The 26,116-nt window shown below is 40.9% G+C and overlaps 2 protein-coding genes and 1 non-coding gene across 4 annotated transcripts; 1 reads left to right on the forward strand and 2 right to left on the reverse strand.

The window, feature by feature from the left end:
* Window positions 1–3,157, forward strand: LOC106644465 (uncharacterized). Of its 2 annotated transcripts, XM_014359981.3 has the most exons (7): window positions 1–656; window positions 729–1,002; window positions 1,079–1,302; window positions 1,363–1,592; window positions 1,658–2,035; window positions 2,128–2,425; window positions 2,554–3,157. In XM_014359981.3, the coding sequence occupies exons 1-6, from the start codon at window positions 141–143 to the stop codon at window positions 2,414–2,416; spliced, it is 1,911 nt and encodes a 636-aa protein (XP_014215467.2). In that variant the 5' UTR covers window positions 1–140; the 3' UTR covers window positions 2,417–2,425; window positions 2,554–3,157. The 2 variants fall into 2 exon arrangements, with proteins under 2 accessions (XP_014215467.2, XP_014215466.2); XM_014359980.3 differs by having other exon boundaries at window positions 2,128–3,157.
* On the reverse strand, window positions 2,667–26,095 carry LOC106644457 (uncharacterized). The gene is made up of 16 exons (XM_089597121.1): window positions 25,151–26,095; window positions 23,503–23,934; window positions 21,884–22,068; window positions 21,604–21,800; window positions 20,783–21,525; window positions 20,091–20,605; window positions 11,220–20,009; window positions 10,628–11,120; window positions 10,393–10,504; window positions 9,890–10,319; window positions 9,650–9,805; window positions 9,266–9,368; window positions 8,900–9,196; window positions 8,270–8,784; window positions 7,699–8,194; window positions 2,667–7,184 (listed from the first exon to the last, which is right to left on the reverse strand). Exons 2-16 carry the CDS (start codon window positions 23,756–23,758, stop codon window positions 6,268–6,270), a joined length of 14,205 nt encoding a protein of 4,734 aa, XP_089453247.1. The 5' UTR covers window positions 23,759–23,934; window positions 25,151–26,095; the 3' UTR covers window positions 2,667–6,267.
* On the reverse strand, window positions 7,432–7,505 carry TRNAN-GUU (transfer RNA asparagine (anticodon GUU)). Its single transcript has one exon. It is a non-coding gene; the product is annotated as a tRNA-Asn (tRNA).
* Window positions 26,096–26,116: the final 21 nt, after the last annotated feature.

The raw sequence follows: 26,116 nt of genomic DNA on the forward strand, positions 1-26,116 counted from the left end.
GTACGTCTCCTCCACGCCAAACGCAGCTGATGCTCGGCTCGCCGCGCGCGGACTAAAGCCTCCCCGAGCCGGCAAACGAGGCAACTTTTGTCACTTGTAGCCCAAAAAAGGAAAAAAAAAGAAAAAAGAAAAGAAAAACAATGCTCGGAATACGGTGGACGTGTGCGCTTATCTTGGTCCTGTGGCTGAGCTCGGGAAACGAGGAGGTGAGCTGCGGCGCGCCACCGGCGCACTTCAACTTCACGGAGTTCTACCTGTACAAGCTGTACGCCAACGAGAACGAGACCCTGGGCTTGGACGAGAACCACCTGGTGGAGTTGAGGCGCCAAGTGTCCAGCATATCGTTCAGCCGGGTGCTGAAGAAGGTCATGATGCGCCTGATCAACGTGACCAAGGACAGCGACAAGATAGATTACATGAGGCGCGAGATCTACGACGTCTACCAGATGGTCGTCAACGTCGAGAACACCTGCGAGGAGCTGGCCAAGTACAGGAGGCTCGCCGGCCCGGTGGTGGTCACGCGGGCCCTCAAGGAGCTCTTCAGGGAGGCCTTGGACCGGAACACGGGGCTTAACGCGCGGCTGCAGAAGAGCCTCGGGAAGATCGTTTTGTGGAAGGGCCGGAACATCGTTGACGCCCTGGAGACCCACATAGAGGTGAATTTTTCGATGAAACGTTTGCCACGAGCGACGTATCCACGCGGCACTGTTTATTTTGCTTTTTCCCAGGAGTTCGAGCCCCTCTGCCGGTCCACCAAGTCCCGGCGGCAGTACTTTTACGAGTTTTTCCTCTCGATGCTGTCGTACGAGATCAAGGGGTACGTGACCCTAAGCTTCGTCCTGGAAATGAAGAAGGAGGCGATTAGTAATTTCGAGAAGGTCCGGAGGGACGCGTACGTCGAGGCGAAGCATAGGGTCGACGCGTTGACGGGGACCTTGGACAAAGTGATCAAACGAGCGTCCCGGGAGATGTACAGATGCGACCCCGAAAGGCCCAAAGAAAGTTGGTTCAAAACGCGCAATCACGTATCAGCGGCATTTTTTGTTGTTTTTTTTTTTTTTCTTTTTCTTCTTTTTAGACAAAACTTACGTCGAGCTGAAGAACGTTTTCCGGAGAATACTGTACCACGAGTCTGACTTTAGCAAAAATCCCGACAACTGCTACGGGATCTGTCCAAAGGCCAACGCGACGGTCTCCCCCTTGTGCAAAAAGCACGAGTGCTATCTGCCCCAGCGTCACTGCAACAACGTCATCGCCTGTAACCAAGTGGATTTCAAGGACTCGTATGACGTTTGCATCTTGGTAAGCTGATGCGTATATACACGCGTTGAAAAAACACCAAATTATGAAATGGCATTGCAGAAGGACCGAACGTACGGGCGCAGGTACAGCTTCGTTTTGCCGAACGAGTTTAGCTTCAATCCGTTTTACAACAGAAACTGCAAGGACGTGTACAGGCTCATTCAGACGTACACGCGGGGATTCATAAGGCCGACGATATGCAAGAGCTGCAATTGCATCTGCAACGAGAACCACCAGTCGGAGAGGTACATCAGTTTGGACTCTGTGACGTCTGACGTCGACAACAACTAGTAAGTGATGGAAAAAAAAAAAAAAAAAAAAAAAGTGTGGAGATAAATTTTTTCCTTTTCGACAGCGTCGTCACGGGCGTGCAGTTCGTCAAGCAAAACAACACGCTTTACATGCAAGTGCAGCAAGGTAAGCTGTTGCCCTACGGTTGGGTGAAAAACAACTCAACCAGCTGGAACAACGTGACTTATTGCATCGCCAATCTAACGAGGCCGGAAAAAAAGCTGAAGCTCGAGTGGTTCAACGGACGGGGCATACTGCTGGACGATCTGAGGCTGCCTAAGCTCTCGGAGATCGTAACGGGCGTGAGATTCACGACCCACAGAAACGGCTCGGAACACTTTATCAAGCTGGAGATACAGTCGACGCCCTACGACATCCCCACTGGCCGGCTCTCCCCGGAATACTCGTACTGGTACTCTTCCATTGTGCCGTTGCACCAGAGGTATAAAAATTATTATAAAATACGCCGAGCGCGCGATCTGTTTGGAGGAGTTGGACAAAAATTAATCGAGTTGACAAAACTACGAACCGCAGGAAAAAAGTCGACCTCGATAATCTGGACCTGCCGAGTTACGTGAACGTGACCAACAAACTGGACGGGATAGCGAGCAAGTATACGCGTTTCACGCCGACGGGCTTCACGACAAAGGACGCGGGCCAAAGTTTGCTGCCGCTCATAGACATTCAGCGAGTGTTCACGGACCCGGCGTCGCCGCTCACCGGGTTGAGTCTCGATTTGAAGAAAAACATAACGTCCGGTGGCTACCTCACCTTGAAGCTAAACACCCTCGATTTGATGGACAAACTCGAGGGGAGAGCATAAACAAACTGCGTAGGTACACGATTAACATGCCAGAGTATATATATATTGATGTTTTTAAATTTATTTTTTATGGTATTTTATTGTACAAAATAAAACAACCCAACCATCATTATAATTACCTCGACTTTACATTGGAGGACGAAGGGCGAAGGACGACGTGTGGTGTGAATGGCATCAAAATGAAATCGTGAATTATTATTATTATTATAATATTTTTTATTACAAAATTTTCGTGTACATGTAATATAATTGCGTTTGGTCTAGACCTTTACCGAAGAAAAAAAAAAAAAAAAAGGAAAAAAAAAAAATATATTAGGAGAAGAAAAAGATAACTAAAACTGCACCAAAGTGGCCGTAAAGTAACGCCTTGAGAAAATTAATCATGCTTTCATCGTGTACATTAAATTAATTAATTTTTTTTTCTTCATCAAGTACGCAAGTGCTTTCTCCGACGCAGGCTTAAAACAATCAACAATCTTCGTACAGTAGAGTAGCCATAGAGGATTGAATGAATGACCAAAGGGTAGAAAAAATATAGAGCCTCTCGAGAGTTTCACGAATTACAAGGAAGCACTTGACTCGAGCGTATGATTAAGAATTTCTCAAAGCGTCACGTTTTCTTCTGAAAATTCGAACGGAAGGCGAGGAGACAGGAAAAACAGAAAAAAAATTCTAAAATGGACTTTACATTATTCGAGATTGGGTAAAGTGTAAAAATAATAAAATTAGAACTCTAATAAATCATTATCTCTCTCTCTCTCTCTCGCACTTTTACACGTAAATTTTATACTTACAATTAATATATTTATTTAAATTTTCTTATTCCCCTTTTTCTATTTTTTTCTTCCTTTCTTCGGTTCATATGAAAGAAGCAAAAAAAGGACCAAAGAAAGGAAGAAAATTATATTTGTGCCAATCCAATTGTGGTAATCCTAAGATAGTCATAATATCTTTCTTTTTTCTGTATATATATATATATATATATTTATTTATTTATATAATCTCTATTATTTATATTAGGTATGTTACGCGTTTATAAACTAAAACATTCACACGATTTTTTCATATTTTCATAAAAAAAACATCTGCGACGTAACATTATGATTTTAACATTATTCCAAAAAAAAAAAACAAAGGCTCACAGATAGTCGAACATCATGAGAGAGCCATGCACGTTCAATTTTATCGTTTCAAAGCACATCACTTTTAATCAACGACTTTATTACATTTTGGATGCTTGCGAGCGGAAAAAATTTTTTCGTACTTCAATAGTTTATATAAAAAATATTTAAAAACCTTCAACAGATAAAAATGACATTCTGTAATGAGATGTCAAATACAAAAATTTAGATCTCGAAAAAAAAAATCACAAAAAGTAATATTTTAAATGATTTAAGTTGGAGAAAAAAATGTATGTCACATAAAAAAAAAAAAAAAAATACTTTTCTTTTTAACACAAAAAAATTAATAATTTTGTTATTAAACACTCTGGTGACTGATGTAGTAATCGTGCCTCACATGCAAAAACGTAGTAGCCTTGCATAAATTTAGTCTTCTCAGTATACAATTTTTATACAAATTTCTTTAATGCATGATGCCAATATATTTTCATTCATCAGATTTTAGAGACTATAATTGTAAGAAAAACATTTCAGAACTTTTTTTTTATTAAAAATATTAGTAAGAGAAAATTCTAGATAACAATATCTTATCTGATAAATGAAAATAATTAATACTTGAATCCATTATGCATTAAAAAATAAACGTTTATTTTTGTGATTGATTCGATAATAATGTGATTACTTTTTTTATCACGTAGTCGTCGACAAAAAGTGAATAATAGCAGCAATATTGCACAACTCGCTTTTTTTTTAATCATCGCGAATTTCATTCGATATTTTTAACTATTTTTTTCTAGCATACACTCATTTTTTTTCTCTCCCTCCCCCTTTCTCTCTCAATCAATCTTTCTGTGACCCTACATTTCAATAATTTGAATAATATATTTAACTCTCGCTCGTAATATATCAATAAAAATTTGTAAAATACAATCAGGTCTGATATTTTAAAATCTTCACTTTAGCTTTATTTTATCATAAATAATTAGTAGTTTTCACACCATTTTTATGTAAATTATTATTTTTTATACGTATAGCAATAATCAATCGCCGTAGATATTTAACACCGGTCGTACACCACATCGACTTTTTTCGTCTTACAGCTTAAACATTCCACTTAAAAAGTCTTGTTTCTTGTAACTGTCGCTTTTCCCTTATTTTTATTTTCATATTACATTTGTGCCCGTTGCACTATATAACGCATTACACGGTAATTTTAATTTTTTTAGTTTCCTTAACAAATATCTTTCTTACTTTGCTTGACTGCATGTATACAATACATATACATAATATATAATCTAGAGGACTTACTGCATTGTATTTACATATATACAAGCGCTTGAAAAAAAAAAAAGAAAAAGAAAAACGGCGCCTTGTTGAAGAATTTTCTCGATACTTAGATTCGTAGTTCAACATTACACATCCTTACTAAAATAAAAAAAAAATATCCCGTCAACTGGTAAAGGATTTACTAGACAATATCTTTTTGCAATATCATGTCTTTCAACACTTGGAAGCAACTCTTCATTTTTCCATCTCGTACATTCGTTTGTGCTTTTTTCGCTTAATAGAGAAATCAATAACAGTTGTCAGTCAGCACAGGTCAGTCAATGCAATGATATTGGTTAATCAAATTTCAAAGTTTAAAGCGGTTAAATAACGCACTTATCACTTGGATGGATCATTGTTTTCAAACAATTAAATTATCAATGACTATTATTTTGTACGTGTAGCAAGACAAATATTGCCTTCAAATAAACAAAAAAATAAAGGAGTAAAATTTATGACAATCACAAATTAAAAGCACTCAGATTTGCTTGTAATCCCCTTTGCCAGCTTTTGTCCCAAGAAGAAACGTAGATTAGATTTCAAATATGCTAATACCAGCTCAAAAAAATTATTTTCATGCGATCTCTTAAAGAGGATTTATCATAATTATTATTATTATTTTAGATACCATTGTCTAGTTCCCTTTTGTTTTTTTTTGTTTTTTTTTTTTCGCTAAGGCGACGTGCACTCTTGACGATAAAAATATGTTCTGAAACGCATGTGTACGTGGGTATTTGTAAAGAAACAATCGTCACGTTATGTCAAACGCTTATTTGTAAAAAACTATATCAGAATCGAGGATGGGACGTGTAAGTGTTCCTGATCTCGTTGAAAACCGGGTCAAATGATCACTTTTGTTTTCATAATTCCTCTTGATAATCTTCGTTTTACCGAGGAAACGCAAGAGCGTTATGACGCACTGTACAACTTTGTGAGATCGTTATGCAGTAATGCAGAAAAAACAGTCACTCACTGTAATTATAATCGTCGATTTATAGGGACGAATTGAAACGCATAGGCGACAATATGCCTAAGATCAAAAATATTTTGTACACGATTAATAAACATTAGATGAAAAAACACTATAGTTATCATTAAAAAATTTGCGACATTAAAAAATCCTGTCATCCGCTTTTGACTCATAACTTGCTTATAGCTGCTTGCCCCGAAAAAAATTGTTTCGTTATCGGTTATTTGAAAGAGAGTCACAAGAGTAGAAACAAAAATCAGCCACCTCTGTTGTCTTTCTTGCACGAGAAAACGACGAGATAAAGTCCATTAGAGGGAAAAAGACAAGCAGAAAAGCAGCCCAGCAGGGCGAAAAGACACAATCGGAGACACCTGTGTCCTTCAATGGTTCAACGAGTAGTCGTACAATTGCGGCTGACCAGGATCTCACTCATGCTACGATTCTAGATCGTCCTCGCGCTGACTGCTAAAGTAGGAGACGAGACCACCAAACTCGCCGCTTCCTTCCTCATCGTATTTGCCACCTGGATGTGGATGTGAATGGGGGTGCGGATGAGGGTGTCCCTCAGGGTGGCCCGGATGCCCAGGGTGAGCGTGTGCATGTCCAGGGGGACCGACCGGGCCAGGACCCGACGGACCCTGTGATTGGCCCTGAGACTGCGGTGGCTGCTGTGGAGGCGGTGCCGCTTGCGAGGACGGCTGAGCCTGTGGTGGTGGTCCCTGAATGCCAGAGGCTTGGGCATCGAGGCCAGGTGACGAGTAATGCTGCTCAGCTGAGCTAGAGTACGGTGAGCTCTGGTATGCCGCTGCATCGTCAGCCGTCGACATTGGCGGTGGGGGTGGATACGCGCCGTAATGATAGTTCGGAGGCGGAGGCGGATGGTACGGCGAAAAGTTGCCGGCCGCACCAGCCCGGTTCGTCGGGGGCGAGGGCTGGGGCTGCATATTGTGATTTACCACTACACCGGTAGGCGAGGCGTTTGTGAAAGGTGGCAGCTGGTGTCGAGCGGTATTCATCTGACCTGTGTCGCCAAAGCGTGTGACGCCACGAACATACGGCGGTGGTGGCGTAGGGCCCCCTTTGGCCAATGGACTGCCAGCCGAGGGTGGAATCATAGATGGAGGTCCCGGAGGTCCAGGTCCGAGTGGTGAACTACGGTCACCTGTACGACTGTTGATGGAAATGGGACCACCACCAGACGGAGATGGATCCATCGGATGATGTGGTGTGTGGTACATCTGTGGCCCAGGTACTCGTAGACGCATACCTGGAGGTGTGCCAGAACGTACTGCTGCAAAGTGTGGAGGCATGGCCTGTTGACCTGGTTGTCTGTACGGCGATGGGATTCGTCCTGCAATTTAAAAAAAAATAAAAAAAAAAAAAACATTAGTCATAACATTGTAACTTTCTATCATCAATGGTAAAAATATTAAAATATTTTGGAGTATTTTTTTATTGTATTTACTATATGTACATAATATTAGAGTTTTTATAATTAACTGTATTAAACGATTTCATAACTGTAAACAGTTGAAGAAAAAAGTATTCTTTACTTTATTCGTAAACGGCCATAATTGTATAATAGAAAAAAAAAAAAACGCCCCCGGGTGGGCTCGAACCACCAACCTTTCGGTTAACAGCCGAACGCGCTAGCCAATTGCGCCACGGAGGCATGTGATCTCGGACATTATTTGTCTACCAGCATCGTACGCTTGATATTTTTTTCTCTTTTTCATTCGCAGTTGTAGAATCGTATCGACGATCGGTAACATTACCGGTTGAACCGATTTGAGGCTTATCGACAACATAGATTTCTGTTTTTCCACCACCGAAACAAACTTAAATTTGAAATGTCTTTTGCTTACCTCTGCTCTGCATGTCATAACCAGGTCTAGGTCCCACCATCATTTGCCCGGGTGTATTTGGACCACCAAAATACTTGTGCCCCATTGCTGCAGCTGCCTGCGTAAACGACTGTGGACTACTCGGCACAGGGGGTTGCGACTGCAGCATCCTCGTAATAACCGACGACTGTTGCTGAGGTGGCAATGAACCAGGGTAGACCGCTTGAGGATTTGTGGGTTGGTTACCAAGTGGTAATGGGCCACCTTGAGATGTAACACCAGCCGGAGGCGTAGATGGTGCGGAACCTGATGTACTACTTCCAGGTGTTGGCATTATGCTAGGCTGCATCTCTTCGGGATTCGCATCTGGTCCTATGCCTATGATCCCAGTTTTTGACATTGATTCAGCTGCTTTTGCAGCTTCCATGGCCAGGGTCTTTTTGCCCTTGCCTCTTCCACGACGTTTTGGCTTTAGTGGACTACCATCGGGATGGAATAGTGGTTGCTGACTTTCCATCTAAAAGAAAAAAAAAAAGAGACATGAGGAAACGATGCTATACATTAACGTAAAGATCATTTAGCTGTAACTTGCCCCAGGAATCATAGGCATCATAGGATTGTCCATCATGCGTTGATCAGAGGCTGCATCCATGCTAGGCATAATAGGCATTGCAGGCATTGTAGGCATTGTAGGCATTGCAGCAGCCACCACATCCGAAGTTGGTAGAGGAAGGAGAGGCGCTCCTATCGTCACAGGCATGCTTACTGGTTCTGGTGGCAAACCTAACGACTCTCTGCGCATCTGCTCAGCGAGAATTTCAGCCTTACTACGCCGACCACGTTTCTTCTTTTTTGGTACTTCGCCATCCGTACCTTCCATGTTCATACTCTCTTGACGTTCAGCTGCTAAAATTTCCAAGGCCTTCAGTCGTGCTTTTTCGAGTTTTTTGGCTTCCCGTTCTTCCTTTTTCTTTTTGTTCTTGGCAATTTCAATGGCAGCCATTTCCAGCTGTCTTCTGCCATACTCTTCGTCTTCCATCATCATTTGTTCAAACTCTCCTTCATCCAAACCTTCGAGCTCCGGTGGTCCAAGACCAGCCAAAGATCCTAAAAATATAATTTTAGAGATTGTTGCAAACGAAGTAGTAATATAATTTTATTGTTTTTAAAAACTCGAAAAAATACACTAAATAGTTACGAAAATAAAAAGCTTTTTGCTAACCTTCTCCGGTTACAGTACCACTTATAACACCTTGAGGATCGTCAACCTGCATACTTGACAACATTTCGGCGTCATTGATGAGGCTGCTTGGATCGATACCAGGGAGATCTTCGCCGGCTTTACTCGCTCTAGGCTTATGTTTGGTGCCTGGTTTAGGACCAGGTTTTTTTCGCGGTTTTGGCTGTGCATCCTCCGATACTGATTTCCTCTTGACTCCAGGACTTTTCTTTCCTCGGCGCATTTTTGGCGATTTATTTTTAGCTCGCAAGGATTGATGCTTGGGCGAGTATACATCTCCTAAAAAGTATGGGAAAAATGCCATTAAAAAAACTCAAAGATTTTACTGATACAAGTTAATAAACTTACCAGAGTCAGAGTCTTTTTCAACATCATCAATTACTTCCTCATTGTCATGAACGACAAATTCTTCCTCTGTTTCTTCCGTTTTTTTCAAAGCTTTTTTTAATTCCTGTAAGTATTTGTTTTTTAAATTCAACTGAATGTTAATCCTATAATAAAGTTTTCTTTTAGAGAAGAAAGCAATACTTCTTTCATGAATTTACAAGAAATATCGGGAATGATTTTAACAAAAATTTGAATTTAGGGAGCAAAATATTAATGAATAAAACGTCTGAGAAGATTTAATTCCATATTTTACAAGATCAATTTTGTGTTTACATCGGATTTTTTCAGCTTTATAAAAAAAAAAATTAATAGTCTGTAATACCATCGGTAACACTAAACACTTACCTCATCACTGTCAGATGGCATGGCGTCAAGATAACTAATCTTTCTGCCACGAGTGCGTCTTCCTAGTGTTGTTTCTTCCTGAGCCGTTTCATTTTCATCGGGAATTCGTCCATAAATCACCTTTCTTCGTATTTTTTTTTGTTTTGGCTGCCCGTCCTAAAAATTTCGAATTTTTTATATGCCAAAAGTACCTTTAAAAAGGTTGTTTTAATAGTTGTTAAATTTAAACAGTACACTGACCTTCTTTTTTCTCCTAACATCCACAGCTTTAAAAGATGCGTCATTGTATTCCATTGCAGTAGGATCAGCAACTGGTTGCTGTATCACAGGGATCTCCTGCATAGGCACCGGTGCCGCTTGCTCCATAGGGGTAGATTCATCCATTGCCATCTCAATATCCTTGATTGGGTCGTTTGTGCTTAAACTCGGTACTTCTGACGATTCTTGCTGCGAAACGAGTTCAGGTGCTATCGGTGCAAGATCAACAGCCACTGGTGCGGGTTCAGCTGGTTGTTCAGCAGACTCGCTCGTTTCTTGAGGAATATCGCCAAATCGTATTGATTCATCTTCATCGTCACTTTCGTTAGTGATAATACGTTTTCTTTTCTTTTTCTTTTTCGCTGGCTTCACTTTTGGCACCGATTTTCTGGACGTAGATGTTCTGCGACTACTTATGACAAACATTGTATTCCACTATTTAAATAGAAAAAATAAAAATATTTAGGGTTGATAATTGATATTACCTTTTCTTTTTCTGTCTCCAAGAGTTGTCGCTTTCTTCACTTTCAGAATCATCGCGCCAGCTGGCTCTAGATTTTTTTCTCTTTGGTTTGTCACTGTCTTCACTGTCATCAACTAAAAGCGTAATGCATCATTAGTAATGTCTACAATTTTAATATTATCTAACTTTTAACAAATTGTTAGAAAAAAAAAAAAAAAAAAAAAAAAAAAAAAAAAAAAAAAAAAGAAAAAACTTACTAAAGTCCTCATCATAGCGCGTCATTCTAGCCCTAGTGGATCTTCTGACAGCCCTTGAACCTCCCTTTTTACCTCTTCTCCTACTACCCATATCGCTGTCATCGGAGGAGCTAAGCTGATCTTCCTCCTCTTCATCCGAACTTGTACCTTTGAAGTCCTCATCACTGTACGGATCATCTTCCTCGCTGCTGATGTCAAGGCTGTTGAGCTTGCGGTGTTTTTTACGCGCCAATAACTTTTGCCTGTTTGCTGCTCTGGCAGCTCGGCCATCATCATCTTCTTCTTCTTCTTCATCAGCAACGTTCTCGTCTTTTTCGATCTTGTAGTCCTCGTCGCTCTCTTTCTCGGACTTTTCACCTTTATAATCAAGATCATCATCTTTAAGTTGTTTCAGAACCTCGGATTGAGCTTTTTCTTCTTTTTCGGCATTCACGATAGTCGCGATGTCTTTACCACGGCCTTGATTGCCAGCACCCTGAAATCGATCGTAATCCTAATAAAAATTAAAATATTTAGTTTCGATTAAAATTAAAATAAAAAAAAAAAAAAATAAAATAAAAAGCTTACATGCGTAAAAATGTTTTCAACATACCCTCACAGCATCAACTTCATCCTTGATAGCAGCATTAATCATATCGTCATACTCATTGAATTTGTAAGATGTATTGGCACACCTTCTCTCCCTAAGCTGATAAACGGGCTCACTTTCGTCACTGCTAGTTTCCTCGGAACTGGAGCCACTGCTCGAGCCCGGTCCACTCGAATCGTCCTCGTTCTCATCCTGGCTCGACTCGTCCCGGCTTCTGGCATCCTCGCTCTTCTGCAGCACATTGTCGAGGCTTATGCCCACGTAAGCGAGCCTCTTTTTCCTAAGAATCTCGTTCTCGTGTTTTTTTGTTATCTGATCGAGTGTCTTGAGGCTCTCTTGTAGCTTCACCACGAGGCTCTTGTGCTGACAGGGTGGACAGTACCAGTCTCCTTCTGGAATGATCATGAGTGCGGGTCGCAGGCACGAGCAATGCCAGCCCTTGTCGCAACTGTCGCAGAGCAAAATCCACTCTGGATGATCGGCTTTGCTACACTTTTGACACGCGTACTCGTCTTCGGCCTCGGTATCGGCTGCCTCTTCCGCCTTCTGGGCAGTTCTCGCGCGACGCAGAGGCTCAGCCAAGTCGTCGTCCTTCTCGAGGTCGCTCTCGGGCGAGAACTCGTGGTCACTCTTGAAGACCAGTCGCTCGCCGTCGCTCTCGATTTCCTCTTCGAGATCCTCTTCCTCGCGCTCGTTCTCGTCCGAGGTCGAAGAGCCGGAAGAACTCTGCCACGGGTGGTCGTGGTTGAATTTAGCGGCAAGTTTCTTCTTTTTGCGCCTTTTCTTTTTCTTCTTCGACTTGGCATCTTCTTTTTCCAGATCCCTCATCATCGCGGCGTCCTCCTCGCTTTCTTGCTGCTGCTGCTTTTTGCGCTTCTTTTTTTCGGAAAACTCTATGTGCGGCTTCTCGTGGTGGGTACCACCCTTGTCCTTTTTATGCTTCCTGATAGCCTCTTGGACCTCGTCTTCGCGGTGCTTGCTGTCCTCAGCTTCTTTTCTTATGCGCAGTTGAGCTATACGTCGGGACGCACGCACGGGTGTCTCGCTCAAATCGCCCATGTCGGTAGCTTCGGGAGGGATTTCCAGACCAAGCAACATGTTACGCTTTTTGCGCTGCTTCTTTTTGTCATCAGTGCTTTTTGGTGTGCCTGCAACCTCGTCGGCTGGTGCATCGAGTTTTTCAGATTTGGAAAGAGGCTCGTCTGTAGTGACGTCATTTGACTCGTCAGCTGCTTCTGCACCTGCGTTGTCGCCGCTGATTGGCTCGCTTGTCTTTTTTGGCGTCTTGTTTGGCCTGCCCCCTTTTCTAGACCTTTTGCGACCTTTGGGTCTACCCCTGATTTTTCTCGACACCGCTGACGGTGTTGTTTTCTGAGCTTCCTCTTTCAAGACCTCCTCCTCTTCCTGAGAAGCTTCATCCAAAGTCGTCGGCACTCTTTTGCTGTCGTCTTCGGAACTAGCACTGATTTTTCTGTTCTTTTCGACACTCTTTCGCAGCTCGATGTCAGGCGAGCGCTTAGCCCTCAGTTTCAACCTCTTGCCACCAGCCTCGTCCTCTTCGGTCTGAATCTGTGTTGGGGCACAATCTTCCGAAGTCGAGTCCTGGGCACTGTTGCGCCTTTTTCGAGACTGGCGAGTCAGTCTTGATTCTTCGGACAGCGCAGCAGTTGGAGGGAGTAGAGGAGGAGGAGACTCTGTTGTCGAGTCAAGTTTCCAGCCTCCATCAACACCGACGAGCTCAGAGACGGTTTTCACGCGAATCTGACCCACTGAAGACGGCAGTACTTCTTCCGCGGACTCGTCTTCCTCAGCTGGTGGAGCGTTGAACATGCTTTCGTCGTTGTCACAGCCCGCAGAATCGTCCGAGTCCATTTGTTCATCGATTTTTTGTTCAAAAGTCGATTGAGGTTGCTGCTCGGCAAGACTGACATGTTCCGAGGGGGAAACAATTACTTCTACTTCCTGAGGTTTTTCAACGAGAGCTTGGAGCATTTGCCTATCCACTGGGAATTTTTCCGTCCCCAGATATTGCTCAGCTGGAAGCTCACTTGTTTGCATTCGTTCTTCTCGGAAGACTGCAAGTTGTTCTAGAAGAGGTGTAGAAGGAGGAAGAGGCTCGCTTGTTTGCATCGTTTCTTCTTGAGGTTGAGAATCGACTACTTTACCTAAGACTGGCTCCATTGGATGTTCTTGAACTGCCATTGGCTGAATTTCAGATGTTTGAGGCAAAGCCATGGGTTCTACCGTTTGTGGTTGGATGGCTGCAGCTTTCACCTCTGGTTGTTCCGGTGTAAACTCAAATGTTTCTTGTTTTTCGGAACTTGTAGGCTCAATTGGCTTCGTTGGTTCTGCAACTGTTGGAGATTGGATCAATTCATCAACAGGAGCATCTTTTGGCTCTTCTGGAACCTGCATTTCCGTATCTTTGGGCTCAGACGGTATCAAACTGTCTTCAGGTGTCAAATCCTCAGGTTCATCTACTTCTTCCTCTTTTTCTTCATCTTTTTGTTCTTTAATCAAAAAACTAACAGGCTTTTCAGTTATTTTTGATTCAACCGCAAGAGGAACAGGAACATGCTCATCGTGAGGTTTTGGCTGATCCGCGCATGTGATTGTCATTGGAGGCTCGTCCAAATGTGCATGCCCCAAATACTCTTCTGGAGCAACTTCTGCAGAGTCAAGTGTTGGTGATAACTCACTTTTTGACCCTAACATTTGTTCTGACTTTTCGACTATTGAATCTTTATTAATTTCTTTTATAGGCTGTGACTCAGTCTGGAACTTTTCTTCTTCCTTGACCTCTGGCTCAATAACTGCTAAGTCTCGATTAGGTTCTTTTGAAGACTGAGACTCGGTCTGTAGATAATCTTCTTCCTTGACCTCTGGCTTGTAAGCAGCAAAGTCTTCACTAGGTTCACTTGAAGACTGTGGCCCAATCTGAAAATGTTCTTTGTCTTTGACCTCTGTCTCAACAGCTGGAAAGTTTTTACTAGGTTCGTTTGAAAACTGCGATTCGATCTTTAAATTTTCTTCTTTGACTTCTGGCAAAGTCAATGAGATGTTTTCTGTAAGTTTATCAACAGGCAAGCGTTTATTTTCTTCTTTTAGCGCTTCGCGTGGTATCACTTCAGTTTCCATAGGCAATACTTTCGACATCTCGGGTAACGTTTTATCAATAGTCTCATCAGTTTTGGATGCTTTTAGTTTTGCCGGTGGTATGTCTTCTAAATCGTCTGATGGTAGCCTTTTGATACTATCTTTCCTAAACGCGCTTTCAATATCCATAATTTCATCTTTACGATTAATGCCAGAATCAATTGGTACCTCAGTGGAAAATCTGTCCTCATTTTTAATTTCATTTATTACCATTTTTTCGTTGTACTTGAAATTATCAAATTTATCATCCATGGTTGTGGAATGTATAGGCATAGTCGTCTCCATTTGATATGCAGAAATGACTTTATTGTTAGGAATAATTTCGTTGAATTGTTGCTTGCTTTCATAGTAAATATTATCCAACATGTCTTTTGAAAAATCTCCCTCACGGCGCTTTTTCGAGATTTGGACTATTGGACTATCCACATCGAGTTTCATGTTAAATTTGCTTGGAGAATTTGATTTTTCGCTTCCCTGTTGTACAACAAAATCTTCTAGTCTTTCAATGTTCGATTTTTCGTTTACAGGCTCAAGGCTATTACTCGTCACTATCTCAGAACTGTTTACAAGTTTACCGGGGGTCTCAATTTCGTGATTGACCAAGCTTACTTTTTTCGGAGTTTCTAAATCAAGGTGCTTCTTTTCTTCTACTTCTTTTGTCAATTCAAGAGCTTCAGCGTTTTCTTGTACCCCATCGCTGTCCTCTTCTGAATCGACATTATGTTCTTTTTCTTCCGCAACAATTGGCGTTTTAATAGCTTTGATACTTTCTCGCAGCCCTTCACTGTCCACTTCTGAATCGATACTGTGTTCTTTATTGTCCGCCACTATAGGCGATTCAATAGTCTCGACTTTTTCTTGTACCCCATCACGGTTTTCATCTGAATCGACATTAGACTCTTTATCTTCACTTGCAGCGGGCAATTTAACAGTCTCAACATTTTTTTGCAGTTCGTCACTGTCCACTTCAGAATCGATACTGTGTTCTTTATCATCCGCTACTGTAGGCGTTTCAACAGTCTCGATTTTTTCTTGTACCACATCACGGTCTTCATCTGAATCGACGTTGGGCTCGTTAACTTCAATTGCAATAGGCAACTTAACAGCTTTGACATTATCTTGCAATGTATCACTATCCACTTCTGAATCGATACTGGGCTCTTTTTCTGCCGCTACTATTGGCGACTTAACAGCCTCAACATTTTCTTGCACTGCGTCGCTGTCCTCGTCTAAATCGACACTGTCACCTTTTTCTTCCGCTATTATTGGCGATTTAACAGCCTCGGCATTTTCTGGAAGTGGATCGTTGTCCTTTTCTAAATCGACACTATCTTCTTTTTCCTCCATTGCAGTTGGTAATTTAACAGCCTCGACTTTTTCGTGTATCACATCACTGTTCTCATCCAAATCAATACCGAGCTCTTTTTCTTCAATTGCAATGGGCAATCCTGCAGCCTCGATATTTTCTTGCACTGCGTCGTTGTCCATTTCAAAATCGGCACTAGGCTCTTTTTCTTTGATTAAAATAGGTGATTTTACAGCCTCGATATTTTTTTCCACTAAATCATTGACCGTTTCTAAATTGGCACCGAGCTCTTCTTCTTCGGTTGCAATGGAAAACTTCACAGCCTCTACATTTTCTTGCACTACATCGCTGTCTGTTTCTAAATTGACACTGGGCTCTTTCACTTCAATTGTAATAGGAAACTTTTCAGCCTCAACTTTTTCTGGCACTACATCACTGTACATTTCTGAAACACTTTCAACACAAACTGGTTCCATTGCTAAAACACCATCTTTATCAGTATTTTCTGCTACGTCTGTATTTGTTTCAACTGGCGAATCCGTTTCGTCATCTGTTAGTTTGTCATCTTCCCCGGGTGTATTGAGACTTTCTACTTTTTGCTCAACCTCTTCTTCTGGAATATCTTCTGCAATAGAAGCCGATTGAGCTTCATCTTTATTGACTTTCGATTGGGTAGGAACTATTGGGGTTTCTACTTCAGCAGCGTCAGTCTTCGAAAAAGTATCAACTGCAAGTTTTGCCTCAATGTCATTTTTGACATCTGCTTTCAAAGTAACAATGCATTCGGTATTTTTACTCTCAAAGATGTTGGTCTCGAGTTCGTTAGAGTCGCTGTCGTCATAGTTAGCTACCAAAGATTTATATCCTGATTCAATTGCTTTATCACTTTCTTGCTTTTTATTATCACTAGCAGTTACAGCCTCTTCATTCTCTTCTTTCCTTTCTTCATCCATAATAGTACTCTTTTCTGGAGTTTTAGCAATATCTTGTTGAACAACAGGTGCATTAGAAAATACTTCTGCAGTTTCTAGTTTTGTTGAAGAAACTGCAGGTTCGTCTTCAGAAATCTCATCCATCACTTTTTCCTTGCTAATCTTACTTTCCTCGTCTAGAGAACAAACTTTATCTTCTTTTAGGGAATCATTTCCTGCAGCATCTTCATCTAGCCTTTCTATTACCGAATTATCTATGTTTTCGATTTCTGAGACCGCCACCTTTGACGATTCTTGAAATGTTTCGTCAATTTTCCCATCATCACTTGGCAAATTTTCATCCATAGAGATATCTTGTGGAGGCTCGAGATCCTCGTCTTTATTTGAATCACAAGATTGATCGTCTGCTTGAATAGAATCGTTTGGATCTGTCAATGAGATATCATCATCTTCTTGTATACTCGAGCATTCGACGATTAAGCTGGATACCTCGGATAAATTATCATCCATTCTTTTATCGTCTAGGATATCTGTTTCAATCTTGCTTTCTGTGCTGTCTGGTTCATCCTCTATCTTTTCAAGATCGATATTACTCGGTTCGGCTTTGACAGGCTCTGGGGTTAATTTTTTTTCGGAAGAGGATGGAACGTCATTACCAACGTCTCTACTTTCTTTCGGAATTTGAGAAAAGTTTTGTGACACTGCAGGTCTTGGAAAAATAAAGTCTGTTTCGTCACATTGTTTAGTCACAGTATTGACCAATGGTTGTTGATCGAGGCTAGAATCTTCTATTACACTTTCTTCCATTTTTTCTGATTGTATGGTCTCATCGTGTTTGTTAAACATAAAAAATCTTGATGGCTCACACAGTCTTGAAGTGTTGAAATCTGAAAACGATTCTGCCATTTTCAACGTGTCTTCCAACTCGTAGTCTGTTTTATCCAATTCACTCGTAATATCTGGATCATCTATTTTTGTCGATGTGCATTCTGCAGCCTTATCCGAAGCACTAACTTCGTCATCAGGCCTTAGAAATGGATGACATGAAAATTTACTTTCCATATTTGGCTCTGATGCTAGATTTTCGATGGTATCATTTGAAGTAGCTTCTTTTGTGTCCATACTTTCTACATTTTTTTCAGCATCGGAAGCATCACAAAAATTTTCTTCCATATTTTGAGTGGATTCATTTTGATTCTTTTCCACTGAAGAACTTGGTTGTTGGAAGCTAAAATCTTCCGAAACGCTATGCACCGTTTCAGGTGTACTAGTCCTGCTATCACCTGTTTTTGTCTTAGACTCGATTTTACTGATATGTCCTCCTAATGTTGACACAAGACTCGATTGTTGCACATCCGACTCTTTATGCAAATGTGGTGCAATGTCTTCATCCTTCTCTAAAGAAGTTAAAAGATTCGAAATTGAATCAATTTGTTCTTTAGTTTCAAATACATCTTCGTCAAATAAATTACTGCTATCGTCATCTATGATTCGTTGAGGTTTACTACTTTTGCAGCAGCCCTCGGCACTCACAGACGAATCACTAATTTCTTTGTTGAAATCGTCAAAAGATTTTATAGCACCATCATCCATACTTGCAAGGGTAGCTTCTAGATCGTGATTTTTTTCTTCGCTACTGTCTGGTTTGGTTATTCCAGTTTCTACATAGTCTTTGGATGTCTCTTTACTTTGCGAAACTTCAGAACTATTGGATATTTTCAACAGTTGAGAAGATGACGGTTCTTCAAGTTCGTTGATCGCGGCCAGAGTCTTACCAAGCTCATCTTCGAGATCTCCAACAGGACTATCGCGAGACGATTCTGACACTTCCGTAAACTCTTTCAATTCATCCAGATCGTCAATTTTTTCACTAGAGGAAGGTTCTTCTTGTACAGTTGGAACTGAAAAATCTCCACTTGGTTTGCAGTCAGCTTGATCCTCCGTTGTCGAAGGTTCTTCAACTTGAAAAATTTCATCAGTTGTATTGGTGACTTGTTCTTCCGATTCTTTTCCAGGATTCTCAACATTCTCAATATTTGATGGAGTCGATATTTTTGCATATTGGACAGATTTTTCACTACTCTGTACATTATTTTCTTCGCTCAGTTCTTTTTTCTTTTCAAGTTTATCAGTACTTGAATCAACAGATGAAGATTCTTCATGAGCAACGTCACTAGAACTCGGTACATCTATTAAGGCTTCATTTTTTAGTTCATTTTGAGCATCATCTTCCTCTGTAGCTTTGATTAATTTTTCAACTTTTCCATCATTTACAAATGTTACATCTACCTCCATCTTAGTCTCAGCCTCTTTTACATTCTCAGTTTCTAGTGGAATCGAAGCTTTGGTCAATTCTTTGACTACATTTTCTTCTTTGTGTTCACTTTGTTCAACATTCACATCACATTTTTTTTGTTCTTGAACATCGTCACTATCGGAAGACTTTCCCTCTTCCTCTACATGTTTAGGAACCATTTTTTCGTGCATCTCTTTGATTTCCTCCTTTTCTTCCAAGCTGTCTGTGTCATTCGTATTAGACACCAACTGTTGCTGTACGTTTTTGGGTTTCAAAGCATTGTAAGATACACAGTTGGGTCCAAAGAAAAATTTGGGTGGTGACGTAGTCGTGTCACTTTTTTCTGCTTCATTTGTCTCGGGAACCGGTATGTCAGCTATTTCAGTGGCAGGTCCACCGACATCCCACCTGGAAGATCGTTTCGCAGGGCTTGCAGTTGTGGACGTTGTCTCAAAGACCTGCACCCCTAGTTTAAATTTAGGCTTACTCGGGGTCTTGACTTCAGAACTACAGACTTCGGTATCTTTGTTGCTATCGTCGTCTTTGCCAGTGGACGTCTCGTCGGCTGGATTGCCTGTTTCACACTCTGATCCTGAACCTTCACCATAGACGAACATAACGGGTTCTTCGATCGCCTCCTCGACCATCAAGTTAGCCGCATCGCAATCGTTACCCGAGCCTTGGCCATGGACCATCATCACGGGCTCTGTGATTTCTTCACCCACTATTTCTCCTCTTCCCCAATCCATTCTTTGCTGAGGTGCTTGTAATTTAATAGGATTGAGCGTATTTGTCAAGCCAGGAACAATATCAAGCCGCGAACGCTTGTGCATATCTGCTACCTGTAAGCTCTCAGCTTCCAATTGTCGTTTTCGCAGGGTAAGTTTACTTGGATCAGGTAGCATAGCATAACTGGGTAATCGTTGCTGTTGAGGTATTGTATCGATGTTCTTAGAATGCCGGGGTGGAAGGTAAGGTACTCCCGGATTTGTTGGAAGCTCGTAGGCAGAGTAGGGCATCTGTCTTTTACTCAGATCTGCAACCATTGCATGGTTTTGCATCATGATTGCACGTGGATCATATACTGACGGATCAAATGTAGCCTGAAATTAATTTTATCAATCAATACTTGTGATTACAAAAATTGGCAAGTTACGTAATAAATTAAAATATAATCGACATACCATATTAGGGTGAAGCTTGACCGAGCTTTTTCTTGTGCTAAGATCCATCTCTCTTTGTTGCTGTTGAAGGTGGTAATCTTGTGGTCTGTAACCAGTAGACGGTGAAGGTAGTTCTTTATTTGACCTTCGGCTGGACAAATCCATGCCAGTAAAGTCAACAGGTCTAATGTTACTAGCACTAAGATCACTAACACCAACTCCAGCCATTTCCCAGCCTCGAGGTGACGTTGACAGATCAATGCCTCGTTGATGATTGTTACGCAGCCTGAGATCTTCGTCTTGGCTACCGTTGCCCGCGTTCAAGATGCTGTGCATGCTTACCTGGCCCTTGGCTAGATTCTCTGCAATTTTGTCGAGTTTGCTGGATGATTTTTCTAGATGATGTTGCTTTTCAGATTGTTTCCGACTAAGAGTAGCGGCAAGCTGATCAATTGGCTTAATAGGTAGCTTGTTGTGACCTATACTCGGTTCTATCGTTGTCGTGTATGGCAGATTATTGATCATCCCGATTTTACCTGAATAAACCATAATATTGTTATTTATTAATACCCCTGTGATTTTTTTTTTTTTTTTTTTTTTTTTAGTTAAAATGAAATAAAAATGATAACAAAACAAAACGTAATACTTATATTTAGAAAACACATAATTTTATAAGTGTTCGATGCAAATCAAATGTTAAAAATTTTTCTCACCAATCACTTCTGGTTTTTTCTCAGGTGACTGTTTCAATTCGGAAATGTTGACAAGTTTAAGAGGTGAACTTGTAATAACAGGCGTTTCAATGGCCTTGGGTCCCACTACAACACTTTCCATCGCTACACCGTTCTTTGTGTTGATATAAATGTTTTTTCGATCGGTTTCTTTGTTTTCCTTCTTAGGAAGGGGTTCAAGACTTCGAGGTGCTTCAACTTTGGTTATCGTTACTTGGTACGGCACCTCAGTCTTAAGTTCATTTTTTATTTCACTCGTTTGAGGAGAATCTTGAACTAGTTCAGGCTCCTGCTTTGCAGAAGCCTCCATTGGGTTTTCTTTGACAGTTTCAGTTTCGGCTTCCTGCTCCTCTTCTTCCTTTTCATCCTCTTCGTCCTCCTCTTCTTCCTCTTCTTCTTCGTTCTCTTCTTCTTCTTCATCCTCTTCTTCTTTTTCTTCCTCTTCATCTTCTTCATCATCATCTTCTTCCTCCTCTTCTTCTTCATCATTGTCTTGATCAGCTGGTAGTTCAGCAGTTACATTGTTTTTGAGAGTTTCACCCTCAATTTGTTCCAGTTTTTCAGATTCCAAGGCATCGCCATTAACAATACTATTCTCGTCTTGACCAGTATCGATCGTTGGCTTCTCTGAAGTCTCAAGACTGTTACTGTCTTCACTTATAGGTATAGCACCAATTTCACCATCTGTTAGGTTGTTTATTAAGGAAACAACCTCATCACGAGTTCTGCAACCACGACAAGTACATTTTTTATTAATAAATGAATTCCAATAAAAATTACGATACTACATCGTACAAACTTACTTAGCAATCAATTCCCAATTTTCTTCATCCAAGTCTTCACGATAGACCCGAATGTTGCATTCATCGTCAAGCTGGCACCAATAAACCATGCCAGATTTATCACGTCCTAACGGTTCCAGTCGCAATTCACTGGAGGACAGTTTGTTTATTTCATTTTTAAACTTTTGATTCATATCAAATTGTACCTCCAATAGAGCCTGAAATAACATTAGTGATGGCTATAATTGAGCAAGAAGAAAACTTTTATTCTTTTGATAAGTAAAAAAAATCAATGGTATACCTTAAGTAGGCGTAGTTTCACGGCCACTCGAGCCTTTTTGTACCCAAAACGTTCAAGTTCCCAACCATCTTGGTTGGAATATGTGTGACAAAATTTGACAAGTGCTTTCTCCCATCTATCTGAGTTTACACTTTTTCTTGCTTTACGAAGTAGTTTTATGTGTAAATCTATTAGTTTTTGGGGTACTGAAAAAAATAAAACAATCGATAATTATTTGTTTGAACTTTAGGTTTCTCGTTAAATCTTTCAAAATTTACAGTCCTAAATTGAATCACCAAATTTTCATTCATAACGTTTCAAATAGGGATTTGTAGCATGCCATTAAATTGAAAAAAAAAAAAAAAAAAAAAAATCTCAATCAAACGGCAAAATGAAACCGAAAAAAGAAGAAAAGCGAGAAAGAACATTGCTGTGGCATTTCCAGATGATAGCTGTCACGTGCCGATGGCTTGTCTTTTAAAGTAGTTTCGGAGTAAGTAATGTAAGTACTCGGAGAGAGAGAGCACGAAAACACGGCTAAATGAGGAAAAAAGCCAGCCATCTGTCAAACAATCACGCCATCTTCGTTTCTCTCGTTGTTACTACCCTCAAGTCCCCGAGAGCTCCCTATCCCGAGGTGTGTGCACTTAGATTAAGGCTCTCTCTCTCAAGATTGGGATAAAAAGCCGCCGCCGACCCGGCATTCACAATACCTAGCATATGCATTCCGGAACGAGCGACGATACTCGCTCGCGGATCGCGGATGGGATTAGAGAGGGAAGGAGCGAGAGCTTTGGGTGTGTGCGAACATACACGCACCTAAATAGGTGTATACATCAGCCGTGAGGATCAAAAAGAAGAAAAAATAATAGAAATGGGATAAATGATGGGAAAAGAAAGGACGAAGGACTTTGCAGTGTGTACATAAGCATACAAGTCTTCTATTAAGTAAAATAAGTAGGTAACTTGAGAGTGTAATTATTAAATAAGTCTGTTCGATTTAAAGTGTTTTTTTGGTGCTCTCTCGCGGAGAGCGTTCGAAAAACTTTTCGGAGCAAACTTTCCGCGTGCGCAAGCGCAAGAACTCGACGAATAGCTCCGAGCGAATCCGAACATTTCCGAGGTCACGTGTCTCGATATAGTTACGTTTGTTATTAATTAATCGGTCATCCATTTTTACCTTGTGAGAAGCCTTATCCGGTACTATATTCGTAAATGATAGATATGTAAGTCATACGTGAATAATTATAAATACCAAAGTGTGTGGGTGGAAGGGGGAGAAACGGGGGTGCAGTGTTGTATATCACGTATTGAAGGTTATGTTGGTTTGTTGACGGATGGTTGACGGGAAGGTGTAAGCAGAAGGCGTTCGTTTTGGAGCACTGCTCCGAGATTATCGTAATCGAACGAACCTAATGTGGATGAAATAGTTTCGAGCTGCGAAGCGAAGAGTAAGAAAAAAAAAAATAAATAAAAGAGAAGGACAGGGGGATAGAAAGAGAGAAAAGAGCTGGTGTGTAAGCGGAGGCGCAAGAAAGAGAAAGATACAAAAGTGTTGAGCAAGAGAGAAAGAGAAAAACAAGACACACACTGGGGCTGGCAGCAATGATGCATGTACGGGCTGAGAGAGAGGTACCGACCTTCCTGGGCGTTCTCGATCATCTCCTGGAGCCGGCCGATGTCCGGGTAGTCGAGGCCACAGCTTTTGCCAAAGTACTCGAGGAACGAGCAAATCACTGCAAAATTTGGGTCAGTCACGCAGGAGGCTTCGTTATCGGACGCCATTTTTACTGCCAAGCCGCCACCGACACCGCTGCCGCTGCCACTGTTACCGCCGCCGCCGCCGCCACTTTGCACCGTGTCCACCGGTGTATTAGTATGTGTACACACGGGCATACACCACTACACGCAAACACATATGCAACACTCTCTTTCGACCATTTGTATATAGACACGGATAGCGGCACTACTTTAGGTGGCTTGGCGACTGTTGCTGTTGCTCCTCTCCGTTATACTTGGATAACAATGATGATGATGATGATGATGATTCCTTTTTTATTTCCTATTCTTATCTTTAAACAGAAAGAGAAGTGGTTGTTGATAAGCTTTATTTTGTGGTTTTGATAACAGGAGGGGTGATTTTCATTAAGTTTTTGCTCTCTTTTTATATTGGGCCTTGTTTTGGGATGCGGCAAGGCAAGGATCTTGTGTACTTAAGCCATGTCTGACTGTTAGTTTTACTTGTATTAGAAATTCATTATTTTGGCCCTTTTTTTTTATATAATATGATTGTAGTAAACTCAAAATTTTTGAAAGATTTTTCATAACAGGTGAAATTCAGTAGCTATTATAGAGAACCATATTAACAGTAAAATTTTGTTCAAAAAATGAACAAATAAAAGCTGCTGTGGATTTATAATAGTAATGCTAGTTTTTCTTACAATGGTTCAACTTTTGAACAAATTGTGTGGTGTGATAATATTTTAATATACTACTTAATTTCAGGAAACAAAAAAATTATAATATACTTTAAACAAAAATTTTTATCAACCCAAGTATGTAAAATTTGAATTCAGTATCACATTTGTTTTTACAACTTTTATCTTACAATGGTTAGCAATATAAAATAGAAATATTCTTTAATACAATTAACTCTCATAAAAAAGTGTAGATTCAAACATATTTATCACTACGACTTTTGTGCATTTCTGATATTTGTTAAATTGTAATAAAAAAAAAAAAAAAAATGCTCAAGTCAGTTTTTTGAGTCACAGCCATAAGTATATACACTACTGATGAATGAATCCGCAAAAAGGGGACGCAACGTCTATATCTAGGTACTTATAATCCTTCTGCTGCGTTTTTATCCGGCTATTCGCACGTCAAAGCCGGATGGCCGGAAGGAAAAACGAAAAAAAGGGAAAATGCGCGCGGAAACAGCCCAGTCGAGCAGGAGGACTCTTTTGAACTTTTTTTATGCTACATCCTTTATGAAGAAATAAAAAAAAAGTTTGAAGTCTTTCTTATCATGAAAATCCTCATGATTCAATACTATGACATACTCGAGGGGACATGCCTAAAATATTAAAAAAGTCAAAGTTTTATTAAAACTACAGTTATGGAGTCAATGGATTATTGTGGGATATAGGTACCTTGCCAAACCAAAACAAAACACAAGAGACAAAGAGAACAGGAATAATAAACACAGCAGGCAAGCGGATCGGGGCCCGCGGGTGAAACCCGCACACCTCCTTCCTTTTCTTCACTAAAAAAAAAAAAAAATCTCACTTTTTCACTCTGAACAATCCACGCTGTGCCCCGTGAGTTCTCCTCTTTTACGTAGTTTTTCTCTACAGGTACGCCGAAGTGTAAAAAACAAGAGAGCGTAGTCACAAGGATAAAAAAGGATCAACTTAAATTTTTTTTTTTTTTTTCACCATACACTATATAAGTAATTATACACTATTCGTGAATGCAGTCATTTGCACGTAAAAAACGGAGCACCAACAAGTGATGAAACGAAACAACACAAACGCCCGCGAGAGATGCACTGTCGCAGATGTCGGACAGGATTGTTGGATGGATAGGATAGAACGTACAGGGGAGGAAGAGAGAGAGAGAGGAAGATGCGTATACACCCGCACTTTACGCAGGGAGGAGATGTATATATTCTCTCCGAGTCAGCTCCTCTGGCTCTCCATATACTCTTTCTCTGCGATCTATACAGCTTGTTCAGGTAGCTTATTACATACACAGTATGCACACAATTATTAGGTATGACGATGTACCTCTCTCTTTCTTCTGCACTGTTATTTTCGTACGAGTGCGTGCATGTCGCATGATACTGCTACACTAGTGCTACGACGACGTAAAGATAAGTACATTGTATAAACACCATCAGAGAAGAAAGCACTCCAACTCCCAAGGTCGATAAGCTTTCTAGTTCTAGGTTAGGAATTCAGAAGGCACCGGGGCGTACATCGTGCACTTGAACGTCTTCAACGACCCAGCTCTTTGGGCGCCGTCGTCGTCGTCGGTACCGACTACGACGACGACGTGTACGCATACAAGTCTATCTCCTCTACTCGCTCCTCTCCTTGTCTTTTTCTTCGTACGAGGAAAGAGGACGCAAAAGTCGTATACGTCGCTGTTTGAGCTCTTTGACTTATTTTCACTAGGTATAAATGGGTGTATTTTGGTGCGAATATAAGTACCACGCGACGATACTTTCGGAGTCGCCGCCCTCGAGTCCTC

The sequence above is a fragment of the Copidosoma floridanum genome, unplaced genomic scaffold (assembly GCF_036245765.1).
Source record: "Copidosoma floridanum isolate Cflo_tuat_1 unplaced genomic scaffold, Cflo_Japanese_pri ptg000030l, whole genome shotgun sequence".
Lineage (NCBI taxonomy): Eukaryota > Metazoa > Arthropoda > Insecta > Hymenoptera > Encyrtidae > Copidosoma > Copidosoma floridanum.